The following is a 14,410-nucleotide window of genomic DNA, read 5'->3' on the forward strand; positions in this document are numbered from 1 at the left end:
TCTATAAATATCCCTATTATCATTTAAATTCAAACAGTATATCAGTCTGACAGCTTAATAAGACGGTTAGATCACTTTTCCTTGTCTCTCTCTCTCTCCTCCTCCCCTCTTTTCCACCGACCTTTCCTCTCTTTCCTGATTTTTCTCCGCTCACCCCAACCACTCAAAGCAAATGGTAGCCCACAACGACTCTGGTTCTGCCGGGAGCTTTCCTCCACTTAATTTTTTTCAGTTTCCAATGTGCTTGCTTGTGTGGGAACTGTTGGTTTCTCTATAATATTGTAGAGTCTCTACCTTGCTATGTAAAATGCCTTAAGATAATCTATGTTGTGATTTGGCGCTGTACAGACCAAATTTAAGTGAATTAACAAACAGCTTTAAAAATATGACACAATTTTAAAAAAAATCCAGATCCGGGAGTTATCTGTAAACTGAACACCCAGATGAAACTGATATCAGTCTTCTCATGTGACGCTGGGTAAGATGTAAAACAAGCATATTTCTTATAAACCTTGCTCTAATCTTAGGTGCAGTCTAACCTGGGAGGTCTGCAATCCCTGCAAACATGATGGCATGATGCTTGTAGACGCTCTGGTTTGATTTGTGAGTCATTCTGGGTCGGATGAAGTGTTTCACATTTCCTGAGTTTGGTGCAGTACCATGTTGCTTGACAAACCTCTGCAGATGGCCTCAGAGGCACGAGAGGGTGCTACATTGCTAGTGTAATGGTGTAACAGAAGTCAGCCACGATGGTGCGTCAGAAAAGTCTTTGATCGCCTCAGTTACAATTTGTATGAAAGATCTGTTTAGCTAAGAATCTACTCATTTTATTAGTTATAAAAATTAAATATGCAAGGTGTAATTTTTAAACTTACTGATATTTCATACTTTCAATTTCGACCAATGAAAAATGGCCTCCCTCTAACTGTGCAACCCTGCTGTATGTGAAACAATTTTTTTTTTGGTAATTTGATAGTTAGTTAATGTTCTTGAGGTGTAGACTACTGTGACACACCCCATAGCTAACTCCAAGTCATATATCTTCCCTTGTACAATGACTAGACAATGGGATTCAGCTGATCCTACACTGGTCATATGCCATGTTTGAGTGCTCTCCAACATCCTTCCTCTTTATACAGCCTGCACCTCCATCAGGTACATTTTTCTTATGGAAGGGGGAGGAAGTCTGCGGTATAAGAGCATCCAAACGTGAGCATGCATATCTGAGTACATGGCTATATAATAACAAACCACTGGGTGGTGCTAGAGATGAACAAAAAACACTAGAGGTGAAGCTGATGATTGAAAGACCAGGAAATGAAGAACAGTCATTGAGATGCACTGACGGATTCCAGTTGGAAAGTAGTGCTCACTTTGGCAAAGTACCACGTGATTACCAGTGACTGGTTCATCACTCCTCTCCTGCAGCTCTCTCATCATACAGGGGTGTGCGTGAGTCTGTGTGGGATTATTAAATTGAAACCTTCAAAGAGTCGGTGCACTATGTTGGGAGGCCGAACAATGACTCACACCTGCCCGCCATACCCTTCCAATACTGGACTTTGGGAAACTAATTTCTCTCTAACTTTACAAAACAATAACCCGACAACCGCGTAAACTTGATCGCAGCGATTGTGTGCGGATATAAAAGCTGTAGGCTATCTTTTTATTTTCCAGACATCTTCAACTGCCAAAGAATATAATACTATGAGTGCCATAGTGTCAAGACTTTCAGTAAGTGATCGTTATCTCCATTTGTACCATTCACTTCTCTCCCCACCTGTGAGTGTGACCTCAGAACAAGTATAAACACTTTGTGCAACCTACCTAATTGGAGTCATACTAAACCTTTAAGCATCCAAGTACAATACAGTATACACTGAATTTCAAGGACAGTGTGGTGTCATGGCCCTCATTGGAAGCTATGAAAGTGTCCTCCAAATGTCCATTCAATGTCTGAATGTCTCTGTGTCTCACCATGCATGTGTTTTCTCAACCTGAAGAACCTGAACACTAAACACTCCGATTAAAAAGTCTCTTTTGACGCCCTCCTGTGGACCAATCAGCAGTCTCAGAATAAAAGGAAGGCGCTTGTGCTCCTTATGTCAAATCCCTGAGCAAAGTCACAGAACATTCAGAACCCATTGGCCAAGGCTTAGGCACAGGAAAACAGGACCGGCAAACAGGAAACCACTCTGTCCTCCTCTCTGTGAGCCCCCAACCTCTCAGGTGAAGAAAAGAGAGGAATGATGGGAGTTTTCGGTGTCAATAAAGGCTGAAAAAGGCATATAGTATAAAGGATTCAGAGTAGGGGGTCAATGCCGGGGCCGGTAAGAACTGTTGTATCTGGGGTACAGGGGTGTGTAGTGGCTGGAGTGGCTGTGGGAGTTGGAGGTGCTAGAGGTGAAATAGGGGCTAGAGGGCATGAAAGCAGAGGAGGAGCTGTAATAGGAAGGGGTGTAGCTGTGGGAGGAAGAAGGGGAGTAAGGGGAGGGCGAGGAAGGAGAGTACTGGGCAGAAGAGCGAGTCAGGCTAGAGAGGGGTCGAGTTCGGGGAGTGGGGCTCCATGTGGTACGCCTGAGCCCAACAAGAGGGGAACGATATGGAGAAGAGGGGGCAGATCCTAACTGGGTGGGCCTGGTGGTGGTGGTAGATGGGGGAGAGGTGTATGTGTCTGAGGTGTAGTGTCTGGGGACTGTAGAGCCTAAGCCACGGGGCAGGGTAGGGGAGATGTTGACATTGAAACTTTGGGAGTCGACCACAACTGTTCGCACCCCCAGGGTCCACTGGGAGGAAGCCAGCCTCAGAGGGGTTGAGGGTGGGGTCCGTGTCGAGGTAGAAGAGGGGGCCTCAAGGGATGGGGGGGTCTCTGACGCAACAAAACCAGCCAGTGAGGTGATCATTGCTGATGATGGACTGCGAGGAGGTATGTGTGAGGTAGGGGATGTAAGAGGTGAAGCCAGAGCTGCACTGATCATGGACTGACAAAAAGACAAAGTGGAATCATCAGGAACAATTGACGAAGAACTATTAAGGCCAAAAGCGAGGAGGCTGCCAGGGCCAAAAGATGAAGTATAGCCTTGGGCTAGGTTGGAGGCCGAAGTCGAGGATGGGGGACTTACTTTGGGGGTGCTGGTCCTCCCACGGGTCAGCCTTCCCCCACGGGTGCGGTGGGTCTGCTCTTGATCGAAAGCTAAATCCTCCAGGCGCTGGGTGAGGGCCAGTTTCTGCTGGATGGCCATCCGGAGGAGGGAGTTCAGAGTCTTCTTCTCATCCTCAGCGGCAGCCAGCTGTCTCTGCATCTCATCCAGTTGGATCACATACTCGTCACACCTGATGAGAGGAATCACAAAATGAAAGAGAGATTGAATCAAGGGAGTCTCTGTGTCCAGCCAAGAAACAGACCTGAGAACATTTTATCTAACTCTTGACATGAGATTCAATAAGCTTATCTCCATACTGTCAAACTCTTTAAGAAACTTTGTGGACTGTTAGTTTGGGGGACAGCATCTGTATATATCAGACGATTTGATATTACAACATTATTGTTGCAAAATTGATAGTCCTTTTTAACACGTGGGGACAGTGAAGGTCAAAAACATGCATATCACACAGATCTTATAGATTCAGAGTAACACTAATTTGGGTGTTACATCCAATCTTTAGTCTGAGACCGGTTATGGGCTCTGGAAACAAAAAATACAGCAAATGTGATAGTGAACCCTACTTGAAAATGTACCTAATAGAAACTGCTCTGTGGCTGCAACCAACACCGTTGACATTGTGAGTGTAGTGAATGTAGTCATCAGTCTTGAATCTAAGAATGGGAGTAGCATTGGGGGTAAATGTTTTTTCTTGTAGCTGGTTCCTGACCTGGTTGCGAACAGGGCTCGCAGAGAGGAGAAAGTAGCAGCATCCTCCTTCAGCGCCTTCAACTCGTTCCTCAGCTTCATCATGGTGGAGGTCACCATGGACTTCTCGGCCTCATACTTACCCTTAAGGTTGGCAAGAGCCCCTTCTGCAGTCTGGAAGAACACACATCACACATTCACATTTCAAAAGTTGTTTTATAGGGTGTTCTTTCATTTTTTTCCCAGAAATCACTTTAAATAAAAATAATTCTTAATGTGGAAAATAAGCAAGGGGGCTTCTGGGGCAATTTTCAAATCAGTAGTTGCTTGTTATTAATATCTATCAAGCAAGTTTACTTTTTGACTTATATGATCAATATTTCCCCCCATGCATTGATTAACACTGTTTGCTTACAGCCTCACAAATAATATCAGTGATGCACCCTACTAAAAATCCCCATGTGGGCCTATCCCACCCATTTATTGTCCTCATTTGAGAAAAATCAATGACTTGTCGATCATGTTGTGGACGTAAAAGTTGGACATTCTCACGGTCGCAGCACGTTGGACCACTGACCACTGTCAGTTTGTTGAACTGCCCAGCGACAGCGTCACCCTGATTTTAACGAAAAATGGCGCCAACAAACTGGTCAAAGTATGGAAAACAATACAACAAAAATTGGAAGAAGGAAAAATAACTTAAAGAGTGGATATGACCAGTTGTCAGGGATGAAAGTAAAGCTCTGGTTGGATAATAAAAACATAAACATGATATAGTTCATCGTATTTTAACATTTATATGTACTGTAAATATTTTAATACTTGGCTTGTTTTTTAAGCTGCGTTTGCTTATTTGTTGCACGAGATTTGGCAACAGTGACACCCACTCTTTAAGTGAAACTATAGTAATATATGGATGACAGGACTAATTTTCATGAATGTTGGTTAAATCCACATCATTGAAAGTGTTGTGGTTGACATTTTCTCAGTGGATAAATTTAGCCCTGGTCTCGACTTTTAATACACACATGCCGAAGGGTAGAAAGCATATAAAACAGGAAATATAAAGTAATTGCAATGAGGGATAGGTTTGGCACAGCCTTGTGAGTCCTTCAATCAACCTTATTGGGTAATGTGTCGTAGGAAAGAGTAGACCAATAAAAACTTGGACTATAAACTGTTTGAAATCCAAAGCCAGCTGGCAGTTTTTTTTGTGTAAAGTCGTTTCCCATTCAAATGTCTGTGCAAAAACCTGGTTTGGTAGATGCACAGGAAAATAATTCATGTAACTGCTGCCGTCATTGCAATGTGTTGGTCAAACAGTGAATCGGGAATCTGATTCGGTATTAAATGTAAAACAATGCTTCAAAGTCGGCTCCAAGTAAAGACTGGGATTCACTGACAGTACTCACAACCAATCAAACTAAAAACATCTAATCACCAACAACTTCAGTTGAAATTTGCGACATAATTTGTCTATAGCTTGCAATATGAAACTAGTAATAAGTAATGGTGTGGATGGTTGGATGGATGGACGGATGGATGGATAGAGGGATGGATGATCAATTGACATGATAGACACCTGGACAAAGCTACCAGCAAACTGCAGGCACTCACAGCATTTCTTCAGGAATTGCACAATACCAGCAGTTTGTATTGTCACACCTTTTTCCACACTCCATAATTCAGCTCTACACTTCTAAGACCTCTAAAGACTGTTCCTTCACCTGCTTGTTAGCCTTCAGCACCAGTCTGAGGGTGGCTATCTGCTCTCTCTTGGTGCTCAGCAAAGACTTGAGCTTTAAGATCTCCTCCATGCAGCTCTCCTTGTCCTTGTCCATCAGAGGGGCCAGTTCCCTGGCAGCAGCTCTTTGTCTGGACAGCTGCAGAGACTGGTCAACAGCCCGCTGGAGGTGCTTCACCTGGGGGAGAAGAGGAGGTGAGGATGGGAAACAAGGTTAGAAGAGGAGGAGAAGAGCTAAGAGAATATTACGTGGCTCCGTTTGGGGATGAATTTGGCCAGGGAGGGGTTTAATCTGTGGGCAAATAGAAGTCGGCAGGGATGGATGAAAACGGAAAGTAGGAAGGACTGAAAAAGAAGGGTTGTTAGTTTTCTAGGGGGGGCCAAGGGAGAGGTAAGAGAGGGGAAAGGTAGGAAAAACAGATATGAAAAGGAATAAGCTGGAAGGAAGGGGGAAGAAAAACCAAAAAGAAGGAATGTCGTATTTGAAGTAGCTGAAGGTGATTCTGAAACCGGAGCAAAATAGTGGACACAAAAGTTATAGAGAAGAGAGTTAAGGAAGGACAAAGGGAGTTGCAGCGACACCAAGGCCAGCACCGTGTTCTACCTGGTCTCTGATGATGGCGTTGAGGTTGTAGATGTTCATTGGCTCCTTACGCAGCTCACTGGCCGGCTCCATGGCAGGCGATGATGATGACGATGACGATGAAGAGGCACTGATACTGGGTGAGCGGGTAGGAGGTGTGCAGGCTCGCGGTTTCTGATCAGATGGGACTTGGAGTCCCTCCTTTTCCTCCCCTCCACCCTCTCTACACAGGGGCTCTTTGGATGGAGACTCCGAGGGACTCCTCGACTCCCCGGGATTCGAGGTTGCAGCGGCAACAGCGGCCAGCCGCCTTGCTAGGCGCGGTGTGAGGAGAACCTTGCTGTTGTCCAAGGACATGGCTTTGAGACTGGCAGCGACGCCCCTCAGTCCTCTGCCTTGTCTATAAGAACAAACAGAATGAATAAGATCAACTGATGTGTTGATGGTGTCTGCCACAGATAAGCACTCATTCTGCCAGAGACAGCCCTGGCAAAAGTCACTAATGACCTTCTAATAGCTTCAGATCAGGGACTTGTGTCTGTCCTCGTTCTGTTAGATCTCAGTGCAGCATTCGACACAATTGACCATCAAATTTTATTAGAGAGACTAAAACAGTTAATTAACATTAAAGGAACGGCCTTAAACTGGTTTAAATCTTATTTTGCTGATCGCTCCCAATTCGTTCAAATCAATGATGAGTCATCGGTGCGCACCAAAGTTAACCATGGTGTCCCACAGGGGTCTGTGCTCGGCCCAATTTTATTCTCATTATATATGCTTCCACTAGGAAACATTATCAGGACACACTCTGTAAATTTCCACTGCTATGCGGATGACACCCAGTTATATTTGTCAATAAAACCTGATCAAAGTAATCAATTAACTAAACTTCGAGCATGTCTCAAGGACATAAAAACCTGGATGACCCGCAATTTTCTCTTATTAAACTCAGATAAAACAGAGGTTATAATACTCGGCTCTAAACACCTTAGAGATACATTATCTAATGATATAGCTGCGCTAGATGACATTGCCCTTGCTTCCAATGACACAGTCAGGAACTTGGGAGTGATCTTCGATCCTGATTTGTCCTTTAATAGTCACTTAAAAGTAATTTCTAGGACCGCGTTTTTCCACTTGCGTAATATCTCAAAAATCAGACATGTCCTTTCGCAAAAAGATGCAGAAAAACTAGTCCACGCCTTTGTTACATCGAGACTGGACTACTGTAATTCACTATTATCAGGCTCCAGCAGCAAGTCGTTAAAGACTCTGCAGCTGGTCCAAAATGCCGCAGCACGTGTCCTGACGAGAACTAAGAAAAGAGAGCACATTTCTCCAGTATTAGCATCACTACACTGGCTTCCTGTTAAATCTAGAATAGAATTTAAAATTCTCCTCCTCACCTTCAAGGCCCTTAATGATATGGCACCTCTTTACCTTAAAGAGATGTTAGTTCCATATCAACCTACTAGAGCACTCCGATCCCAGAACTCAGGTTTACTTGTTGTCCCTAAAGTCTCTAAAAGTAGAGTAGGAGCCAGAGCTTTTAGCCATCAAGCCCCACTCCTGTGGAATAATCTCTCACTTTCAGTTAGGGAAGCAGACACGCTCTGTTCGTTTAAAAGTAGACTCAAAACCTTCCTTTTTGATAAAGCTTATAGTTAGAGCTAATTAGTGCGATGTTCCAAAATTGATTAAATGGCAAAAACCCCTGATGATGCTAAGACGCACAGGGAATTTATGACACAAGACACACGGAGCTTCTCTTTCCTGCTTCTCCTTCCTTTTCTCCATATTTATCACATCAAGATAATTCTTATCTCATCAGTACATGTTACTAACTTGACCCCTTTCCTGGAGTTTCTGTGCCTTAGCGCCCGCGGATGCAGGGCCATCATCGATGCTGCTAAAAATCCTGATGATGTTTTCTTACACCTGACATCTATTGCACTTCTGTCCGTCCTGAGAGAGGGATCCCTCACATGTGGCTCTCTCTGAGGTTTCTACATATTTTTACCTGTGAAAAAGGTTTTTAGTAGTTTTTCCTTACTCTTGCTGAGGGTTAAGGACAGAGGATGTCACACAAGGTTAAAGCCCTATGAGACGAATTGTTATTTGTGAATGTGGGCTATACAAATAAAACTTGATTGATTGATTGATTGATTGATTTTGAGACTGTCTTTTCCTGTTGTAGGACTTTTTCTATCAATTCTACCCCGGTTTCCGCTGTGGTGAAATGCTCTCAAGTGCTCTTACAATCCTAGTGAAGGCCGGCAAAGATATTTTGAGAGGTCTTGAATAATGAGGTCTTTAAACTTTTCCTACAAATTTCTCAGTAACTCCATTATCAAAATCATAAGGCACCTAAAGGATTAATCAATCAAATACACGCATGCACAGAGTCCACGTGGGTTACCATGTAAGATGTCTATGAATCAGCTTTAGACAAAGTGAGGATCATCTGTTGCTAGTAGCCTTGGCTTTGGAGGAATATCTCATCAGTGATTGGGTGGGAGTTGCCAGACAGACTGCATAAACTCAAAAATTCAATTTGACGTAAGGGCTGACTGTGAATATCATGGAATTTGTTTAAGAGGGTGCTTATGGCTGTAGAAAGAAAGTTGTGAGTATTGCTTGTGGACACAAGAGGCGAACAAAGCTGTCCACCTCCAGAAGGTTCCAGTAGCTTTTTATTAATTTTTGCAAAAGCCTTCAAGCTGACTCAACAGAACTGGGGTGGGGGTTTCCTCTGGTAATTTTAAGCAAGGTCAGACAACTGCATTAATTTTCATTCCAAAATAAGAATGTGAGTACAGTGAGTGTACAGTCAGAAAATCCAAAATGACATGACCCAACAAATTGAGTAAGTGAATATTCTCAGTTGTGACCAGGAATTGGTGTATACGTATAGTTTGGACTAAATTTAGATTTGATCTGTGAACTAATTAGGTCTCAGTCACAGTGATTTTGAGATATGTTGTTGATCTATGTGTATCCCAGTAAAACAGCAGTCAGACCTGTAGTAGTCCAGCATGACACGGTTGGGCGTCTCGTTGTTGCACAGACAGACGTGATGGTAGAGCTGTGCAAGTTCCTCACTCAGCGTCACCAGCTCATCCTGAGCTGCGTTCAGTGCCCCCCGGCTCTCACTGGCTCCTGACTGAGCTGCCTGCAACTCCGACTCCAGACTAGAAATCTGAGAAATTAGGACAGAAGAAGAAATCGTTCATCTCTGGTATCGTCATCTTAATCAGACACAGACTGTCTCGGTCTGTCAGGGTTACCTTCTCGCGTCCCTCCCGGCAGCTCTTCTCCAACGAAGCGACCTGCCGCTCCAGCTTCTGGTGCTGGCTGTGTCGGTTCGGCCTCTCCCCTCCTCCCTCCCCACACTGAGCCAGTCTCTCTCTAAAGCCCTTCATCTCCGCCTTTAGCTCCACAACCTCAGTCACAGCAACACGATACTTGCACTGCAGGATCTCCAGACCCGGCGTTTGGTATGAAAATAACTGACTTTTGTTCAGTGTTTCACTCTTATAGTCCTCTGTGTCCCCTTCGTCTTCAGCCTCTTCGTCATCTCTGCTGAGGTTCTCAGGGTTCAGCTGAGAGGTCACACTGCTCTGGGCTTCCTGGTTGAGCTGGGCCCTGCGATGCAGACGGCGGAGGGCGGTGACCTTCTGGCTAAGACGGAGGGTCTTTTCATACTGCTCCGTCAGGGCCCCCTGGGTGTGTTGGAGCTGAGTCTGGGACTCCTCCAGACTCGTCATCAGTGCTACCTTCTCACGTTCAACCTTAGGGGGGAAACATTAAGGGACAAATACGTATATTTTGTATGATCTCATATGTTTCATATATTCTTCAAATAAACATATCATACAACAAATCAAATTTAGACTTCAGGTTAAATTGGCATCTCTCAATTAACAGCCCAAAAGGTGAACAAATCATCATCTTGAAACATAGAGTAATCTCTTGTTTTGAAAGGCAATATTCCAAGTTTCAGATAAAAGTAAATACATAGAGAAGATCTACTGCTGGGACTTGGTCTACACCAAATATCATGTGCTCGGTTCATGGATTAACTGGAACTATCCTTACCTCCTGCATGACTCATCAGATCTGGCCCAACCACTGGAATTAGTCTGATCTTCTCAGGCTGACATTGCCAGTTAAAGAGTTTTAAAATCACATCATAGCACAAGGGTATCTTTGGAATAATAACAAACTGCTTCAGTAAGCAGTCCATATCCTCCTGGGTGTGAAGAAACAGAACTATTGCACAAAAAAGGGGATTCACTAACACAAACACAAGTAGCCAGGACATCAGGAGAAGCTGCAGTGAAAACCCATCCACCAGAGAGTGGTCGATAGTGTAGTGTGTCACAGAGATATAAATAAGCTCTTCTGCAGCCTAGCCCCATGGAAAGGCCGCAGACATTACACACACACACACACACACACACACACACACACACACACACACACACACACACACACACACACACACACACACACACACACACACACACACAAACATACACGCATACACACGCATGGATGTGCACATACAAATCATAAACAGCTCTGTGGTGACGTAAACATGATTTCATTAACTTATTCACAAACTAACTGTTAAATGTTTGAGCAAAAACCCTGAGATTTTGAGATGTGTGAGAGAAAGGTGTTGGGAAAGAAAACAAGAAGGACTGAGAGACAGGAAGAGAGGAGGGGGGAGGATGAGAGGCAGGGTGCTTTACGCAGTGGGGATACTGTGTGTCAGCATGGTTTTATAATACATTATTCAAAAGTTTTTTTTTTCTTTAGGAGAAGACAGCTGCTTGTAAATGAACCCAGCAGAAGCTAAAAATAAAAACTCCGGAAAATATCTGTTATCAAGAAAAAAAACACAACAATACCGATGGTGGTGACACCATCGGTCTTTCATACTGTAATCCGAACTTCCATTCTGCAGGACTGATCAGAAAACAGACTCACGGCCATTATGTGCTGCTTGAGCTTCTGGATCTCTGTCAGGTTCATCTCACTGTAGAGGTCCGACGTCGTCACTCCCTCAGCTTTGCGACCCGGTCTGGCCCCGGTCCCTGCTGCGGTCCCGCCCTGAAGGTGGCCGTTACATCTGTCACAGCAGATGAGAGTGTGTCTTTAAGTGTGAACTTTGTTTCCCTCACACCAAGTAGAGAATTAAAGTAATTCATACCAAGCAGAGTTCAGAAGTGCAAGCCTTTTACAACCATAACTTTCACAAAGTCAATTAACCCTTTACCCCTAACCCAGGTTCATAACTGAATATCAGTCAAACTTAACCTGTGACAAAATTTGTTGTGAAGTTTTAATGTTTCATCAAAACCAACATCTTTCACTAACTTTAACAAAGCATTTTAGCAACCTAAACCTAACAATATGCAAATATTCATTTTGGAAAAACATTCATCATCCATAAACAGTAGATTTATTTTCCACATGCGTGAATCCACCTTGTTGGCTCCTCTGCGTTTGGAGACAGCAGAGTTGTCGGGGTGGCGGTGCCACTGGGCGGGGCCGAGATGAACGTCAGGTGGGCACTGCCGGTGAAGGCCACGTCACACATGCTGAGGTGGTGCACCAGCTCCCTGCGCAGGTGGTTCTTCTGCTCACGCTCACTCTTCAGGGACTCCAGAGACTCCTCCAGCTGCGTATCAGAGATGTCCTTCAAACGCAGCGCGTCCTGCAGCTGGCTGTTGAGGAGGTCGGTCTCCTCCTCCAAGACCTTGATCTCGTGCTTCAGGCCTTCATACTCCACCTGAACCACAGGCCGAGGAACGCACAGGTTGAAAATGAAATCCAAAACGTTTCACTATCATCAACCTGGGAGAGGGATCCTCACATGTGTCTCTCTCTCAGGTGTCTATGTTCTTTTTACCCTGTTAAAAGCATTTTTTTGTAGATTTTCCTTACTCTTGTTGAGGGTTAAGGGCAGAGGATGTCACACCTTGTGATTGGTGAATATGGGCTATACAAATAAAATGTGATTGATTGATTGATTGAACATTGATTTCCTGGAGATTTACAATTAAGCATAGTTATGACTTGCCTTGCCCTAACCTTAACCTAAACCAAGGTCAAATTCAGCCTTGCCTTTTGAACATGTGGAATTTAAAGCATATCAGCCAAGAACAGTCAGTGTTTTGTTCAATCAAACTTCATTAAAACTCACACAGTGACTTTAAGCTCAGACAACAAAAACAAATATTGAGTGTGAGAAGAAACAAATGCATCTCGCTTCCATACATCAGTGAAGTGCTGAAAAAAAAATTTATTTTCATAATTGACTGATCTGCCAAACCTCCTTTTTTATTTTCCAGTCAAAATTGAGTGGAGGTCTCCATTCAACTATCATCAAAATTATTAATATATCAAAATTAATTAATTTAAAAAAACATTTTTCAAATCATGTTTTCATCCCAGGTGTTTGAGTGTAGACTGATCATCAAAGATCTACAAGATAATTAACTGTGTATGAAGAGGTCTGCATACTTAATTTTCGTTCAATTTACTAATTAATTATGTAATGTGTGTGAAAAAGATGTGTGAACAGATTGAGGTGTTGATGATGTTTGAATGAGATGTGGTCCCTCAAACAGAACTGCATGATTGTGTCACAGAAGTAGCACTGAGTCTTTAGGATTTACATTTTCACTGTATCTGTATATAATGTAAGGGACTTCAAAAGCAAACGACTCATGTTCCACCACTGAACCCCACGACGATTGTCCTCTGTCCAGGTGTATGAATCATCTGTACCTGGTTCTGTTTGAGGGTTGACACCAGCTTCTGCAGAGAGATGTTCTCCTCCTCCAGCTCAGTGTAGTCCTGGAGCAGCCGTGCATCTCGAAGCTTGTACTCCCTGATCTCCTCCCTCATGCGGCTGCGCTGCAGCTCCAACATTTCATTACTCTGCGGAGACAGGACAAGAGCTGAAGCCGCACATGGCCAACGCAAGAAAACTATTGGATTAAACACAAAAGCGGTGGAGTTTCCATAGAAAGATAGTGTTCTTCCATAGGAAACCATGGGGTCAGCTAAATACCTTTGAGCCACATCCTGTTTGTTTCCATGAAAGAACACACTGATGATATTATGTATTTGCTGCTGTACAGTACCTCCCTGAGCTCCTGCAGCAGGGTGCTCAGATGCTCGTTGTCCGCCTGAGCGTTGGAGGCAACGGCCCGGCTGCGTTTCAGCTCGGACTGCAGCTCCAGGATGCGGCCCACATAGTAGGCCTCCTTGGTGGCAGACTCCTGCAGCAGCGTCTCCTCGTTGTTCTCCCCATCCTCGGCCACCTTACGCTGGGTGGAGTAGGCATGGCCGAAGGCCTGGAAGGAGGCAGGAGAGGAACGAGTGAGTTCTCCAACATGATCAGGTGATTCATTCATAAAGCCATGATAAGAAACTGTCTTTAAAGGGCAAATAGAAAATGCTATACATCAATGTTGAAAAGAAATTCAACATTTCAACATTTGTCAAATGTTTTATTTGGCAAATAAATAAAGTACCTGCCAATGAAAACATGTTTTTTTCTGTCAGATCAAAACATAATTATACGCTTATTGTTAATTATACTATGAATTATTTTTTGTCCAACTATTTTTTGATTAATCCTTTATCTTACAAGTTGTTAAAAATTCCATAATGTGTCCATCATAAGATATGAAAGCTCTGAGAGTCAGTAAGTGCTGAACAGAAGACAACCAACTAAATATTCACTTCCACTCAAAGATAATGGAGGCAAAGAAACTGGTCTGGATAAATGAGTTAAATGAGCATCTTGACAACAATTAATTTATTATTCAAATTAGTTGGCTGATTTTAAGATAAATATATTTGATATTTGGTGGGAAACAAATCTGTACAAACAGACATTTTTCATGTCTGTTTAAATAAATCCGACATGTACAGTATTTAACTCCTGCGACATTATGTGACTTAAACTCTGGAACAAAGTTGCTCTGCTCTTCTGGCTGCATCTTCTTCCATGTGAGCCCACTGGTCTGTTCTTAGCTTCCTCTTCACTCCTTTGAGCTAAATCGTGAATCTGACTTGGTTTCCATTACTTTTGTTTTCAGGACTTTCGGTTGTAGCTTGTGATCTATTCTTCCCCTTCTTATGTGTAGCTTTTCTTACAGGCTTTGCTACTTTCACACTACATCATCCTAATTTGTTCCCTCTATTTGT

The 14,410-nt window shown here is 43.4% G+C and overlaps 1 protein-coding gene across 1 annotated transcript in view; it reads right to left on the reverse strand.

The window, feature by feature from the left end:
* Positions 1-2,315: 2,315 nt before the first annotated feature.
* LOC133003666 (protein bicaudal D homolog 1-like) overlaps positions 2,316-14,410 on the reverse strand; it is a 32,750-nt gene continuing 20,655 nt past the window's right edge. The window contains exons 2-11 of the mRNA XM_061073459.1: positions 13,339-13,551; positions 12,980-13,132; positions 11,674-11,978; positions 11,174-11,315; positions 9,466-9,969; positions 9,199-9,377; positions 6,200-6,578; positions 5,579-5,773; positions 3,874-4,025; positions 2,316-3,333 (exon numbers count right to left, since the gene is read on the reverse strand). Coding sequence (XP_060929442.1) covers positions 2,316-3,333; positions 3,874-4,025; positions 5,579-5,773; positions 6,200-6,578; positions 9,199-9,377; positions 9,466-9,969; positions 11,174-11,315; positions 11,674-11,978; positions 12,980-13,132; positions 13,339-13,551 — 3,240 coding nt within the window. The remainder of the gene's footprint in view (positions 3,334-3,873; positions 4,026-5,578; positions 5,774-6,199; positions 6,579-9,198; positions 9,378-9,465; positions 9,970-11,173; positions 11,316-11,673; positions 11,979-12,979; positions 13,133-13,338; positions 13,552-14,410) is intronic.

This window comes from Limanda limanda, chromosome 1 (genome assembly GCF_963576545.1).
Source record: "Limanda limanda chromosome 1, fLimLim1.1, whole genome shotgun sequence".
NCBI classification, from domain to species: Eukaryota; Metazoa; Chordata; class Actinopteri; order Pleuronectiformes; family Pleuronectidae; genus Limanda; species Limanda limanda.